This window comes from Stenella coeruleoalba (assembly GCF_951394435.1).
Source record: "Stenella coeruleoalba genome assembly, chromosome: 2".
In the NCBI taxonomy this organism is placed as follows: domain Eukaryota; kingdom Metazoa; phylum Chordata; class Mammalia; order Artiodactyla; family Delphinidae; genus Stenella; species Stenella coeruleoalba.
Genome location: NC_137147.1, coordinates 118,147,160 through 118,164,236, shown reverse-complemented (window position 1 = coordinate 118,164,236; position 17,077 = coordinate 118,147,160). Strand labels below are relative to the sequence as shown.

At 39.8% G+C, this 17,077-nt stretch overlaps 1 protein-coding gene across 8 annotated transcripts in view; it reads right to left on the bottom strand.

Annotated features, from left to right (window-relative positions):
• MCTP2 (multiple C2 and transmembrane domain containing 2) overlaps window positions 1-17,077 on the bottom strand; it is a 251,996-nt gene that overhangs the window by 103,438 nt on the left and 131,481 nt on the right. For all 8 annotated transcript variants that reach the window (XM_079914839.1, XM_079914836.1, XM_079914835.1 and 5 more), the window contains 2 exons: window positions 16,183-16,369; window positions 13,404-13,497 (listed from right to left, as the gene is read on the bottom strand). In XM_079914839.1, coding sequence (XP_079770965.1) covers window positions 13,404-13,497; window positions 16,183-16,369 — 281 coding nt within the window. The remainder of the gene's footprint in view (window positions 1-13,403; window positions 13,498-16,182; window positions 16,370-17,077) is intronic.

Genomic DNA, 17,077 nt, shown 5'->3' with positions numbered 1-17,077 from the left:
TGTATAGTAGTGTGTATATGTTAATCCCAAACTCCTAATTTATCCCTCACCCCACCTTTCCCCTTTGGTAACTGTAAATTTGTTTTCTAAATCTATGAGTCTGTTTCTGTTTTGTAAATAAGTTCATTTGTATCATTTTTTAGATTCCACATATTTTAACAATAAAATTGGGCTTGCTGATAGAGAACAGACTTGTGGTTGCCAAGGGGGAGGGGATGTGAGGGAGGGATGGATTGGGAGTTTGGGGTTAGCAGATGCAAACTATTAGATATAGAATGGATAAACAACAAAGTCCTACTGTATATTCAATACCCTGTGATAAACCATAATGAAAAAGAATATGAAAAAGAATGTGTATATATATATATGTATAACCATCACTTTGCTGTACAGCAGAAATTAACACAGCACTGTAAATCAACTACACTTCAATTAAAAAAAAAATTGTGCTTGTCAAAAGATTGAACGTGAGCCTCTCTTTTTAGCAAGCCGTGTAAGCCCTGTGTGGGAATTGGGGAGGTGGACAGACATATAGGTGTCAGCACACTTATTGGACTGGGACTGACACACAACCCAGATGCAGCCTTGAGAGCAATGGCAACACTGGTTTCACAAGAGCAGGTGTCAATGTGGCATGTTAGAGAGTCCAAGTTTGTGTTTTGTTTCAAAACAGAAGCACATCTCTCTTTCCTTCCTAAATTCTCTTTGAGCCAATATAATTTTTTTTTCTTGTTTTGGCCACATTGTGTCTTAGCTGCGGCACGCGGGGTCTTCGTTGAGGCATGCGGGATCTTCTGTTGCGGCACGCAGGCTCTTCGCTGTGGCACGCGGGCTTCTCTCTAGTTGCAGTGTGCGGGTTTTCTCCCTCTAGTCACGGCGCACAGGCTCTTTGCTGTGGCACGCGGGCTTCTCTCTAGTTGTGGTGTGCGGGTTTTCTCCCTCTAGTTGTGGCACTCAGGCTCCAGAGTGCACGGGCTCTATAGTTTGCAGCACACGGGCTCTCTCGTTGAGCCACCCGAGCTCAGTAGTTGTGGCGTGCGGGCTTAGTTGCCTCGCGGCATGTGGGATCCTAGTTCCCCGACCAGGGATCGAACCCACATCCCCTGTATTGGAAGGCGGCTTCTTTACCACTGGACCACCAGGGAAGGCCCTGAATGGATATAATTACTCGTCTACAACTGGAAGTCTATGATAACTTACATGTTTCTACGAGGTGATAAGAGAAATGAGAAAAAGTGTAACCATGGCTGTTTAGGAGTTAAAACTCTGCTCTGGAGTGAGTGGCCACACACACATATGATCTTATATATTTAGTAAATGGTGAGAATACACATGGGACATTTTTGGTGCTCAGACACATGTAGAAGTCTAATTTCATCAGGTTAAGTTCAAAGTTTTTATCTTAAAAGATAATGAAGCTTAACCTTTACTTCTCCCATCTCACCTCCTCTTCTTCCACCCTACCTCACACAGCCTCCAAAAGAAAAAAATAAAAAGATTAAAAAATCCTGAATCCAAAGGGGCACACAGAAAGCTACCGCATAAGAAGTCTCTCCCCTTCTGTTGGGATTGGCAGAGGGATCCAGAGTTGAAACCGTCAGGGTCTTTAACGTTCGCAGGACATGAACACACGGCCTACCTCTGCGCACACTGGCACTTTACAAAGTGGTGTGTACTAAATTAATTGGGAGCAAAAGGACAGACATGCCTCCAACAAATGGCCAAGGAATCCCAGACCAGGGCCTAACTCAGACAGTGCTCAGGCCACTTGACCTACTGGCCTACCATTCAGGTCACTGAACCTACATCTAATTCACTTAATAACCGGGAGCTCTGAAGTACTGCAAGTCATTAGAGAGACACATGTGCAGGAGCCAGCATGAAGATGATATTTCAAAAAAGGAAGAAAAGAAGAGCAGCTGCATGGCTAAGAGTCAGTGTTAAACAGGAGATTCCATTCAGCTGACTAGTGGCCTGGACACTTAGATGCCTGGCCAAAGCTTTTAAGTCAAGGCTATTATCTCAGTGGCCAGCAGACAGTGATCGAGCCATGGACACAGATGAATGTGTTGGGGTCGTCACTTACAAATAATGGAAATGATCCCTGTCTAAATTTAGCAGAAAAGGAATTTATTAAAATAATAGCAAGCAGCTCTCAGGATCAGACCACAGATTGGAGAATCAGGCTGGAAAAATCACTGGAGACCAAAGAATGCTGAGGCACAGAATCTCAGTCAATCTCTCACCCCAGGAAAAGTCTGGCATGGCCTCTGCTTCCCAGGAAAACTGGCCCCACCGACACTTCCGACCCCAGCCCCTAAATGTAGCTGCTTCTAATATGAATTCTCCACTCCCGCTTCTTTGCCTCACTTGATGTAGATGTAAAGGGATCGCCCCTGCCTAGCAAATCCTCGTGCCCTAACTTCCAGGGCTCAGAAAGGGAGTACATATTGGCTTTCCACCACATGAAAGTGGCTCTGAGCCCTTCCCCAAAACATTCGATGAGAAGCACCCCAAACCTAGAAGGGGTTTCAGATGTTGGGCAGCCCAAATCAAACACACACACAAATCCATCTGCATCTGTAAAGAGTCTTGCTTCTTTAAGACATTTTACTCAGTCATCAAAAAGTGAAAAAATGCCATTTGCAGCAACATGGATGGACCTAGAGATTATCATACTAAGTGAACTGAGTCAGACAGAGAAAGACAAATATCACATGATATCACTTACTTACGGAATCTAAAAAAAAAAAGGATACATTTTGTAATTTTGTTTCTAGTTGTGGCCTTTTCTTTTCTGCCTAGATAAATTCCTTTAGCATTTGTTGTAAAGCTGGTTCAAAAGAATTGGATACAAATGAACTTATTTGCCACATATAAATAGACTAATCGACATAGAAAACTTCGGTTACTTACACGGTTACCAAAGGGGATGGAGGTGGGGAGATAAATTCTAAAGTTGGGATTAACACACTACTATATAAAACAGATAAACAACAGGGACCTACTGGATAGCACAGGAACTATATTCCATAGCTCATAATAACCTATAATGGAAAAGAATCTGATTCATGTGTGTATAACTGAATCACTCCGCTGTGCGCTTGAACTAACTCAACACTATATTCACTACACTTCAATTTTTTTAAAAAGGCAGTGTACGTCTGGGACTGTGTTTCACGGGGCACAGGGTAGGGGTTGGGTGACAGTGCAAAAGGTCATGACATCTCTCAAGTAACATGAAAAGAACATGAACATGAAAGAACACACATGTTCTCATCCTCAACCCAAGATGAAACCACTACTTAACCGTTTGTCAGACTGTTGGGAGGTGTCAGGGCTGCTCCTCCAGAGACACTGACATGCCATCCCACCAGCACTTGCTTGGGGGGGACCGTCTGACACTTGTAATGAAAGCCCAGGGGCTCCTCCACAGGAACGTGGAGAGGGTCCGGGCCTGTGCCTGCACAGGTGGGCTGAGCCCTGCCTACCCCACCCCTCTCCAGCACACTCTTCCGCTATCCCAGCTAATAAGGAACAGCCTTCCTTCCAGGAACTGGGAACTTCAGTTGTGTGTCTCCAAGGAACACACTGCGCCGACTCTCTGAAGATAATTCCGTCAAAGCTCATTAAAATGCTGCATTTATTAATATTACAGTATAAACAGGCAGAGAGGAGGAAGAAGAAGCGAAGACATTAACACATTTATAGAGTAATGTATATACACTTTAGGATTGATTTCTTGCCCTTCAAAGATTCCAGATAGACAGGGACTTTCAAAAAAAATTTAAATAATGAGTATTTTTATTCAATCGTGATAAAACGATCTCCCATCACAAATGTTTCCCAAGAGTGCCAAGCAAACAGTACCAGACAAAGTGACATATATACACTTGGGTCTGCACTTTTGCTCTTTGCTCCACCTGTTTTTACAGGTAAAACATCTAGATGACCTCTTCTACATCCAGATGCCGTGTCACCTTGACACGGCTACACCACTGGTGATTCCGATTCACAGTGGGGTGGTGTTTCAGCGCCTTGCTCTCAATAGCCTTTGCTATTTTTGAACAGCACGTTAAAATTCATTTGTATTCCTTGAATGGCAAGTGGAGGTTCCTCGCTTAAATAATTTTACCTTTATATTAGTTACAGAAGTTGAATGACAAGCAATAAAAGTATTTTAGAGGTCAAATCATTCATCCAACAAATATTTATTAAGCGCCCATTCTGCTCTTGGCACTGAACCAGGCCGGCCCCAATGTACACAGACCACCAAGTCATTACCTTCAAGGAACTCTCATAATAATTATGCTTTTCAGCAAATGTCACCTTTCCAGTGAAAACTTCGCTCACACCCTCTGCCAGAGGGCTAAGCTGTTCCCCTCTGTGATCTCCAACTGTATATTTTCCTTGCCCCTTTTCCACTGCACACCTGTACATCTCTGTTCTGTATTTAGCCCTGTATTTCATTGAAGGGGCCCATTGCAGGCACAACCAAGGTATGCGTGCCCCTCTCATGCCTTGTGAAGAGTGTCCTGGCCCAGTGACAGAAGGCAGCAGGGGACTTTGGGCTCTGCTGATGGGTATTGGCTGGAGAGAGCCAGGCTCCTCCCACTCTGTGCAAAAAACGATGCTTCATGCTGGTTCTCCTTTAATCTTCACGTCCATTCTATGAGGTAAGGTATGTCTGTGCCATTTTGCAGACGAGGAAACTAAAGTTCAGAGACATTTAAGTTGGTTGGTTAAAGTCCAGAAAGATTTCACAGTGAATTCTAAGCAAGGTTTAGGAGGAGACTGATTCGGTTAAAAGAAATGGATAGGTCCTTGCTGAGGAGATAGGGACAGATCGGAGCCTTAACATTCATTAAGTAGATGGATAGATAGATAATAGATAGACAGATACAGATATAGATACATATATATGCATATATACAGCTAAAGAGTGGTGATCAGGAAATATAAGATATGGGTGGATAAAGGAAGAGACTGGCTGGAAGCCTGGAAGGCCATGACTGGTGCCGTTTTTAAAAATTTTATTTCTTTTTACTTATCAAGCAGCCAGGAGCCACCAAAGACTGTCAACACAACGGGTGAGACTTTCTAGAGGAAAGTAATTCCTGAAGCTAACTGTGGAGCATTATAGCTCAGGCTAGGGGCGGATGTGGGAGTGGGGACAACAGCCACTCCAGACGTCATTTCCAAAATCTCTCCCTTCAATTCTTGCCCCCAACCGTCTGTTGATAAACCTTACTTTTGCATATTGGAGCCAATTCTAGTGTTCATCCTGAAAATCTCTGTTCTCTGACAACTTATCCCACACCATCCATCCTGATCTATCTCCTATTTCCTAACCTTTATCAAGTTGGCGTGTCTGTGCCCCACCCCTGACCAGCACACAGAGGTACAGGGCTCAGTCATGCTTCCTAACTCTGCAATGCTCTTTCAAGCCCCGCTCTGTTCCAAAAAAAAAAAAAAAAAAAAAACAGGACCAACTAACCTCCAAGGCCTAGTTCAAGATGCATCATCTGCATGGAACTTTCTCTGCCACCTTAAACTCCAGGGAGCTCCCCACTCAGTCTCCTATGATCATTAGTTTGGGCATCATAATGCCACACCGTATGATGTACCTGCTCCTCCCTTCAACAAATAATTTATGGTTTCCTAAAATGTGGAAAGTACTGTGCTGGGCTGTGAGACGGATTTTAAAGAAAGAGAAAACACTGATCTCTATTCCTTCTGGACCTAACTTCCAAGTATCTCCTGCCTTCCCGAGTGGGTTGCAAGCAACTTTAATCCAAACAATGGCCTCGGTGGCATCCTGCAGATGAGGACGGATCGCTTCACCGCGGCAGACATCCAGAGCTGGGGACAGACCAGTCTCACTTAGGACTGTGAGGTCTGCAAAGGAAGAGGCCACTATTGCTGAAATGTTTTTTAACTACATTTCTGATGTTGTAATAATATTCTAGCACAAACAACTGATGACATGAGAATTTTTCCTTCTCCTAATTCCATTCCCCTGTCACCGCTCAAGCTCCATAAAGCACCATCATCCACTGAATCTGCCTAACATCTCCCCATTTTCAGTCTTGTACCCCCAAAATCCCTGCTCTTTGCAGCCACCAGAATAAACTTGTATTTAAGTTCATATCGGATCATATCAGTTCCCTACTTAAAAATGTCTCTAATTTCTTCACCTGGACCCCATGTTCCTATATAATCCGGTCCCGCCTAATAACAATAGCCTCCTTGCCCCTAAGGGTCTCCTTGCTCCGTTCTCCAGTTTCACTTGCTTTTCTGCATGTCTTGGGAAAGCCCTGCAGGCTTTGGAACATGCTGTTCCCTCATCTGAAAACTTCTTTTCCTTCAGCTCTACTGTGCTAATCCCTCCTTATCCCTGACACCTCAGCTAAAACATCACTTCCTGCAGGAACACCAGTCAGGTGTCCCTTTAATGAACCTGGACACCTGTTCTTGACCTTGACGGTATCATTGTCATTAGATGCCACTGGGTTAGCAGTCATTCCATGTGAAGGCAGGGACCAATTCCTCTCCCCCACCATGTCACCAGGACCCACCACAGGCTCACACACAGAGGAGGTATACTGGCTGAGTAAATGAAGAGCGTACTAAGAAGCCAGCCAGTAAGATCAGTTGTTAGTCAATGAACTGAACTCACTCACAAGGTACCAGGTAAGCTACAAACTGCTAAATCTTCGATAAACTCCCAAACTTTACATCAACTAGAGTTCATGTTCCTTGGCAGACCGCTAAAGCAGACGGCCTGCCGGGGCAGATTTGTATCGTTTTTTACGTGTTTTTAAAAAGTTGTTCTTGACTTGGGCTCATCTAGCCATGAGGTTCTCATGAAAATTAAGAGCACTAAATCACTATGGTTGAGCTTCCTAGAAATTCAATTACAGTCAACCCTTTGAAAAGGGGGCATCTTTAAGAGGGGACATATTGCTATGAATATAGCTTCAAACAGCAGACAATGAAAACAAACTAGAAAATGGACATGTGACTTAAAATTCCCAATGAACAACAACCATAGGACTATTTTATTTCTCTTTTGATACAAGCAGTCTTATGTTTCAATAAAACCCAAAACAACAGAAAACAAAGCTAGTGTTATAATTTACAGAAACTACTCAAACGTCAGTATTACAGCATATGGCTGGAATATCTCTACACTATAATATGGTATCTAACTGCAGTATTTTGGTCAACAGTTTCTCAAAACAGCACTTTTATATACAACAAAAAATTGAGCTCATAAAAGCATTTTATATCGATAAAACTATTATCCATATTATCAAAATGTGAATACAAGCACTAAACTGGTTTAAGTAAGAGAATTTTCCTACCATGAAGCATGTTTTTCCTTCACTTTTATCAGGCAATAGAAACAGAAACAAAAAGAAACAAACATCATAGAGTGGTAACTATAGATTTCTAAAAGTGGTTGAGAAGCTAAAAGTGATTAGCAATGCTGATATTTCCAACATTATTTAAAATTAGAGAAATCATAAACAAAATACCAAGAAGACAATAACCTGTGAAATTCCCCAGGTCAACTCTACTCTAAAAAAATAAATTTAATAAAGAATGGGAATAGCATTTATTGAGCATGTAATATGTGTCAGGTATGCTCATTTAGGTTTTAATTTAACTCTCAAAATACCCATGAGAAGCTGGAGGCTTAAGTGGACCCAAGGCTGGTACACATCTGTTTCTATACATCTTCTATACCATAATACATGGGGATTAAAATGAAAGGCAGCTACCATAAAAATAAAGAGCAAATAAAATGGGGAATCATTTTCATTTTCAGTGAATAAATTATTGAGCTGAAGATTAATTTACCCAAAGCATGAGTTTCAGTCTCTTGGAAAGGGATCGTGTACTTAATGAATGAATGGAGAACTTTACCAGTCATGGGAGAGCAACCCTGCGTGTGGAACAGAGAGCTCCTCCTAATGGCATTGCCAAGGAACCACTCAACTAAAAATGCCACCCAATTTTGAGCAAGGTCCTCATCCACATCAATGATACTCACTGCCCCCTAGAGAAGGAAGAGTGAAGTGATCACAAGCTCCCTACAGGTAGGTGTGTCAGATCTGTAGTAGATGCTCAATGAACATTTCTTGTAGATCACTAGATCTACCCACCAAGGTGACTTTTCTTAAATTAAGACAAACTCAAAAAGCATTTGGAAAACTACACTGGGCTCCCTGAAAAGAAGTATGGAGTTCTTGAATTAAATGTCTTTGTTCTCCTGGATCAGGCACTGTTATGGCTCCTGACATGCTTATTTATCACATGACTACTTCCCCATAACCCATATTTTTTGTTTGAAAACATAGTCTTTTCCATTCCTCTGATAAAGATTCTCTAATTACAAGATTCTGTTAACTTGGTAGTTGTCTTACTCACATTGGAAACAGAGAAAGGGTCCAAGTGACAATCTTACAGCCAAGAAGTCAAAAAAATCCAGATATATTTGGAAAATTTTTGTGTTTTATGGGTGGGTTTTGTATGGCAAAAAGTAACAAAAAATCGCAATGATAAAAAAGACCCCTGGAGAACAGTAACTCCAAATTGTGAGGAAAGATGGTTATTTCCAGTTTTGTTCCTTCGTTGCCTCCTGATAATTCCCCAGCTTCTCATCATGACATACAGCGTATTATGACAGGAACATGAAAAATTAAGATGGGATTGTGCTATACCAAAAGAAGGGCTGTTGAGACCCACACCCTATTATGCTATGTTGTTAGAACACTTACTATCATCCTATATGGAGGTGGGCTTGCAATGCTGTTCTCCTTGCTCTTTTGCCACTGCTGGCATGACGAGGTAAAGAAAACTCTCCTAAGCGTCTATCGCCCCTATTTTATGTCAGAATACTTAATGGCTAGGGTCATCTTGGTGGTGTTAACACGGTGGAGGAATAAATTGGACAAAGACTAAAGAATAACCCATCCTGCCACTGGAAGATTCGTTAAGGAGAAGGGTGTTAATATATAAGAACTCTTTTAGAACAAAATTAATATACAGAAAGCTTAATTAGTAGGGAGGAAGATGTGTGAAACCCACACTTTGATTCTAAGAATATAAGAGAAGGATCACTGACTAAGTGCTGAATTTTGGCAGGTGCGTTATGCAAATAGAGGCCGTGATGGTTTCAGTACTGATACACGGAAGGAGCCCCTCCGTCGTACAATTCTGGAAGCTTCCCCACAATATTCTATCAATTATAACAAGGCTATCCAGAACATTTCTCCGTGTATGCACTGAACACAGTAAATACTTTCCTACTCTTCACTGGTGGATCTCCCAATAGGTAAGATAAGCATTGCCATTTGTACTGAAATACAATTCTGATCAGAAAATATTTCAGTTCCCTATTTTTCTGTTTACCTATTATCTACTTGATTACCTTTTTATAGCCTATGAAACAAACTCTGCATTGTTTTTGTTTGGTTTTTATTGCTTTCTTCTCAAAACAGCTGAGTTCTAAGACTAGCGGCAGCTGAGTGAAGTATGTTGCGCTCATTAAACATTACCAACAGCTGTGCTCACCTTGAGTTTCAAAGTACAATTTATCATCTGTTTTGTGAATCAAGGCTATGGCCTTGTTTACTACAGAAGAACTGACATCAGGCAGGATAACCTATTACTTAAAAATTTTAGGTTACATTGGACACAAGGTGTTTGTGAGACAAATGCTTTAATAAAAATATCTGACAGGCTTTTCTATTAGAATAACTGTATGGCTATCCATATCTCATATTGGCTGTAGAGAACATTAAAATATCTTTCACCAATTTTAGACTGCAAGAGAAGTTAATTACCTCCGATTCTTTAAAATAAAAAGTCTTCTCACTTATATACAAACAAATGTCAGATACACACACAAAAATGCCAAGCTATATATAAATTTAAATTTATTAATTCTAGGGTAGGTTCAATCACACAATAAAATAGCATATTTAGAAAAGAATGAATTAGTTTCAAAAATAATAAATTGTCTTTTCTACACACTAGAACACTGAAGCCTTTATCTTTTATAAATATCTTAATATTGGTAACATATCTAGATTTAGGTTATTAATATCTTATAACATTTGGAAAGCTACACTAATTGTTTTCTTTATATAAAAAAGTTAAGGGCTTCCCTGGTGGCACAGTGGTTGGGAGCCCGCCTGCCGATGCAGGGGACGTGGGTTAATGCCCCGGTCCAGGAGGATCCCACATGCCCCGGAGCGGCTGGGCCCGTGGGCCATGGCCGCTGAGCCTGCGCGTCCGGAGCCTCTGCTCCGCAACAGGAGAGGCCACGGCGGTGAGAGGCCCGTGTACCGCAAAAAAAAAAAAAAAGTTAAATTTTTAACTACAAAGAAGTTCACCTTAGTGCCTGTATATATATAATCTATATATATGATATATATTATTCCAATATTCTAAAGTACTAGCAAAGTAATGAGGATTCAATGTCCCCCAAGTTTAATTTATTTTTACAGCTACATAATCATAACATCAATAACCACTCATGAGGAATATCCACCTAACTTTGATCCGATTAGCATAAGTGACTGATATTTTCTTTTTCTAATTGCTACTTGCAAATATATAGATAACTTTAAAACTGGCAAACCACTGATCGCAGGGCTGCCAAGTGCTTTCATTTCTCCTCTAGGACAAAAGGTCCCTGCACTCTGCAAACCGTAACCTTCACCTCCATATGGACCACTGCCAAGATCTGCTCCCATGGACTTTTGTTTTATCAGAGTCCCTGAATCTAAGTTGAAGCATCAGTTATTATGGTTATTTGGTATTGTTTTCAAGAAACAAACAATTACAGAAAAAAAAAAACCCACAAAACTATCATGAAAAAAAGTAGGGATGTTGGAATGTTCCCTTTTGCACTGTCTAAAACGACCACCATTCTTTGAGAATGTGCCTGGTTATTCAGAGTAAATGCAGTTCTTTTTAATTTGCAGGAGTGAATACTTTGTTCCCTGAGCAAGTGCAATGAAACACTCAGTTATAAGGCAAGGCTGACTGGAAAATGCTGGGTATAAATAGTTATTCTTTAAATGTTTCCGGCACTGGCAATGATGAGTACCTCTTCTGATCCATGATCAAGTGAAGCTGGCATTTTTTTTCTGCATAATCAAGTGAATTGGTAACAATAATAGCAGTAATAATGTATGAGTCGCCACTATATGATATGATCGCTAACATCTCGGAGGCATTAATTACATCTCTGCTGCTACCTCACAGCAACCTGAATCCACTTCTTTTTTCACATAGAAAAGTTATTTTACAACTCCCTGGACTAGGTCCACTTTGTTGCCCTAAAGCAACACCTTGGTTTGGAAGAGACTGGATGAGGCTACCAACCTATAAAGAACATTACACTGTGAAATTTGATTCTAAGAATAAAGATCGATATGGTCTAAAGACATGCTTAGCTAATGACAAGGATCTTTGTTTCAATTCAGAAGAGTGATGATTTTCTCATAAATAATACAGATATAGTAAAACACCAGGGCATTTAGCTAAATCGCTTAGCATTATTTGGCTTCTAACCACTGCTTTTTGTTCATGGAATCCTCAGGTACTCACCACCTTCATCCACTCCAAAACTATCTACTGAATATCTTGAAGATAAAGAAAATGACAAAATGGTAGCATTTTGCCCCAAAATTATTCTCCTGAAAAGTGGGTTTTGCCTTATCATCTGATCTTTATAAAAAACTTCCATTTTCCAGGTTTCTCTCCGATACACTTTAATAGTCAAAGTACTCTTTGGAGAACTCACATTGGCCTGAAACAACCTCCATCAATACTAGTTTTGGGGGTGCTTTATGGAAGTCACCTGATAGGAAGCATAAACTAAGGTAAGTTTTTAAAAAGTATTTCCACATATGGATGTAGTTGTACACAAGCCTTTTAAAAAAACGTTTAATGCATTTCAATTAGTTCCTGGCGAACACAAAATACACAGCTACAGAAAGAATATTTGAAAATACTGCTTGAAAGCATAAATGAGTTCTTGGCGCCTGAGACATCAACAATCACAGATTCAAACAGTGTTGTATCTAAACACTGAGATGGAAGTAAAACACAATTTGCTCTGGAAAACTGGTCGATAACTCTACCTGTGCTTCAGTGATGAAAAAACTACTGTCAAAGGCACATGAAACGTCTGAATTAAGCATTTTCATAAACTGTAAGTTTCAGAAGGAAAATTTCTAAATCAATCTAAGACTATATAAACATTTGCAAGTAAACTGATGAATATTACAAGTCATTACTGAAGTATTTCATCCACAACCCTGAGAATTTATATATTCATATTGGCTGAAAAAGCATTTTTGGATATTCTCACTAGGCATTTCCTTAAAGTTGAGATCACCTTATTTGGGGGGCTTATAGAGTAGTGATTTCCATTGGTTCATTTTTTGAAGGAGGTTGAGGAGAACTCTATTTTTTTAAACTAAGTTCATATATCCCATCATTTTTGTAATATAAAGTGCTTCTAATTAACATTCTCTTTTCCAGAGTTTGAGCTACCTCAAACTCAGAAGTTCAGAGGTTACACAAATATAGAGTAGACCACATTCTAAAATTGATATAACAACAACAACAAAAATGCACCACTGCATTAACAGATAGATCCATGTTGTGTAATAGTCTTCATATTCATCAATTTACTTGGTAAATAGCATCTGTCATATAGGTGCTTAAATTGTTAGTCAGTACAAGGGGGTAATTCGGCAATGAGTGGAGAGGCGTCCTCTGATCAGACACTGGAACGTTTGGATTACCCTCCTCCATAGTCAAGCATAATTCAGCACAAAGCATGTCAGTTCCAGCCTCTGTCTATAAGTTCCAAGTAGTGAAGCACCGAGAGAAATTTTGTATATAACAATGGCAATGGCAAAGTGGTTCCATGGCCAAGACCTTGGCTACTGTTACAGAGAAGTGCCAGCCAGCCAGATTTAGGACCCATGTACTGTACCCTGTGAAGAATAAAACACTGTCTGCACACAGCGCTGCAAGAAGTCAAATCTGCCTTCTGAGGTCCTATAGAAAAGCTTGACCAAACACTCAACAAATAAAGAAGTCACGACGTGAATCATCCACAAATATCTTTGAAAGCTAAATGGACGAGCACATTATCTAATCGTAGGAAAATTACTTGAAAAAGATAATTTGCGAAAAATGTGAAGTGAGAGAACTTGTTGTCTGCACCTTTTTTTCTTCTGTGACTCTGACTGAAAGAGTATGATTGCTCTGTACATGCTTCTACTTAGTAAAACGTTTCACTCTGCCACCGGATCACTTCAAAGCAGGAAATAAATAAAAATGAATAAAAAGATGAAAATTTTCTATACCTGAGAAATCTGCTGCTAAGAGATCTACCGCCTTTAAAACCTTCACTTGTAAAATGCCGACGTCCTTCATATTTTTCAGGGAGTTCCGTAAGCTCTGGGAGGGGAGAAAAGTAGATCACAAATGAACATAGCTTTCTAATATACTGTTTAATGCCAAAAAGTCCCTATAGGAAGTACCTTCTAGATTTATCATCATCTTTCTCATGCAATGCTAAGAAAAGTTCCAATGTGCATTGCATCAGTCAACAGGAAACTTAGGCATTTGCAGCAAACAGATTAAAAGTGACTGAGAATTAATTAACTCCCCTTTCAAAATAAACAAATTACAAAGCACATGCAATCTACTTTTAACATCACCCCCTGGCGATAGTACAGACATCCCACCGGGAAAATGGGTGTAGAACTACATTCATTCTCTTTTCCCCCTTTCTCTTTAATGAAACTTTTAAATCAACTGAAAAGCCAACATTATTCTGACCTAGTAAGAACAAACTTTATGGATATCAGAGGACTAAACTTGGACCCTCCGTAGATACTTATTACTACCAGAAAGAGAGTAGGGATGGAAATAGAATGAATTTTCTAGTCCATGTTACAGCCAGCTCATTAGAGACTGAGCATCTAGTACTGCTCTGTAATCACATTTACTTTCATTTTTAGTTTGCATGTGCCAAAGCTCTAATATATCTACTGATAATTCTTAAGCATGTATAGAAATATTTAGATGTCTATGCACATTGCCTTCTTTAGAAATTGTGCATGAGATAAGAGATAAGCAAATAAATGCTCTTTGCATGCCTCCAAAACACGTTTGGTGAAAAAGATGCTGCTTTCAAACCTTTGGATACAGTATTTCCGTCATCATTAGATAACTAAAAACCTGTGATAAGTGGACCCCAGGGATTTATGGAAGGGTAGTAAAATCCTTGTTATTTAGGCATTTCAGGAAAGAATAACAAAAGCTTAATAATAGCTAAGGTTTGCCTAACGTAAACCTTAGGAAGCACCATTCCTAAGAACTTTTGGAAGTTGTTTCTTCAAACAGTATTTTCAATCTTAAAAAAAACAAACAGAAAAAAAACTAGTGTTTAAGCTAAAATGGAAACATCTGAGATAAAGTACTTTCATAATTTAGAGGCAAAATGCCTTTGAAGATTATCTATTCTTAAAACCTAAAAAACAAATCCAGGGGTCTGGAACTTGTGTCTTGTAACACAGCATCTTTCCCTCTAGCATGCTGGTCAGCTCCTTAGCTAAAAAAAAAAAAAAAAAAATTGATATTTTTATTTTGATTACTGGCTTTTCAAATCTCTTTTCAATGAGTATCCCTCGAATCCTGAGACATTATTCAAAGCAGTCATTATGATCTTACCTAATGTCACCTTATAAATGCATGACACTCCTCATGAATTTGGTAAATTGTGCAATTTATCCATGGGAAAGTTTGGGGAAGTGTTTTATTTTCACTTGCTTAACTAAAGTCATCAAAGAGAATATTAAAAGTGGATTTTGTCAAAACTTCTTTAGAGTACATCTACCTTGCATGCAGAATCTTGTGTTGTCATTAAGATGTGTGACTAGGCTTTGTACTCCTGAAGATAAAGGTTTATTCAATTAATCAATACGCCTGCACAGTGAAGGAGTCTGGAGGCACTAAAGTTTATGCTGAGAATAATATTCCCATTAAATAGGTATTCATCTTTGCTTCACTTCCATGCCACTTTCCTAAAACATGCCTTTCGTGTGTGTGGCAATAAAATAAATGTATTGATTCACAAAGAAGATGGAATAAAACGAGAATGCAAATAAAGACACCTAGAAAGCCAGAGCACAAAAAATAATGACAAGGACAAAGCCATTTGATTTAAAAATGCTGAGTGGTCTTTTAAGCAAATTGCAACTACTTAGGCAAAAATCACAAACTGCTCTTATCCAGGGTAGTATGGAATAAGTCTTTCTTTCATGCCTGTCTACGGCTTGGCTTTGCTTTATGAGACACAAGCGCTTTCTCACTTGATCTTAAGAGGTTCTAGAAAAGTATCTACAACAATGGCAAACAGTAATATTTGGTTTTTTAAAAAGCAGCTTTTGTGAACTTATATTAAAATTCCTAAAAATGATACAAATGAACTTACTTACAAAATAGAAACAGACTCACAGACTTGGAAAACAAACTTATGGTTACCAAAGGGAAAACGTGGTGGGGAGAAATAAATTAGGAGTTTGGGATTAACATATACACACTGCTATATATAAAACAGAAAATCAACAAGGACCTACTATAGAGCACAGGGAACTATACTCAATATTCTGTAGTAACCTATATGGGAAAAGAATCTGAAAAAGAATGGATATATGTGTACGTATAACTGAATCACTTAGCTGTACACCTAAAACTAACACAACATTGCAAATCAACTATATTCCAAAATAAAAATTAAAAAAATAAAATAAAATTCTTATTTACATCTACAGACATGCTAAACAACCTTTTGCCCCCTTGAGGATTTCAATTTTCTCCAAAGAGATCCAGGATACTAAAAACTCAAATACCTTTTTTTTGGCTTTTAAAATAGGAAGGCAAACTCTATAATCTACTGTCACCTTCTCACTAATGCATTAACCTCTAGGGCTGATGTCTTGTTTTAGGAGACATACCATTAAACTTTGGACAAAGATCTCTTTGGAGGCAGTTTTTCAATTCATAGACTTTGTTTCAACTTAGAAGTGGGGGTGGGTGCGGGGGTCAGGAGGGGGTGTAGCAAGGCAAAGCACTCACGAATCGCTGGGCGATCTGCTTTCTCTCGCTGGGATCTGCCAAGGGGCACACACACAGATCTGAGACGGAGACTCCCGCGCAGGGCGTGAGGGTGACCAGCATCAAGAGTGTCCCCAGGCAGCTCTCCAGAGGCAGCTCCAGGCAGTTGGCTTGCTTCAGTGGGAGGGCTGAGATATCCACTTTACACCTGGAGAAGTTGCAGGAATCAGAGACAGAAAAGAGATTAACGCATGGCAGCTGCTGAACCTCCAAAGCACCTGATTTTCATTTCATCCTCCCCATGAAACCTCACACTGTCTGGGCATGGGCGATTCCAGTTACTAGAATCCAGCGATTCCAGTTACTAGAAGAGGTGGCAATTAGAGCTTTTGCATGTAATAAATTCATCAAGTATTTCTACTGGAAACACATTTATATATGGGCTGGTTGAGTAGTGAAGGTTGCAAGGGCTCCCCTGGCTGGTAACACTCCATCCCAGCCTAACACACCCTGAATGAAGGAGACAAAGTGATCAAGGAAAAACAAAGAAAAGGCAGCGTGGAGAAAGTGGCAAATGAACCTGAGAAGCAGCAGATCTTTGACAAATAAGGTCTGCAGAGAAACGATGAGATCAAGAACGAGGAAGAAAACAGTTTCAAAGTTTCAACACTATGGATGCCGGCTCTAGAAGGCTGCTCTGGGCTGCTCTTGGCTGGTCTTCTACCGGCAAAGAGAATAAGAGACATTGGTTCAAAAAAAAAGGAAGAAAAGATAGGAGCTTTGCAAGCTGGAGAGGGTTAATGGAGAAACCACTTTCTTCTAGATTAATGCCGACTGGCCAGTTTTTATTTAAAGAAATGTGTTAAGGTGTTTTCCTAATAGGCATAGTTCCACAGGATTTCCCCAGGTGGGTTTC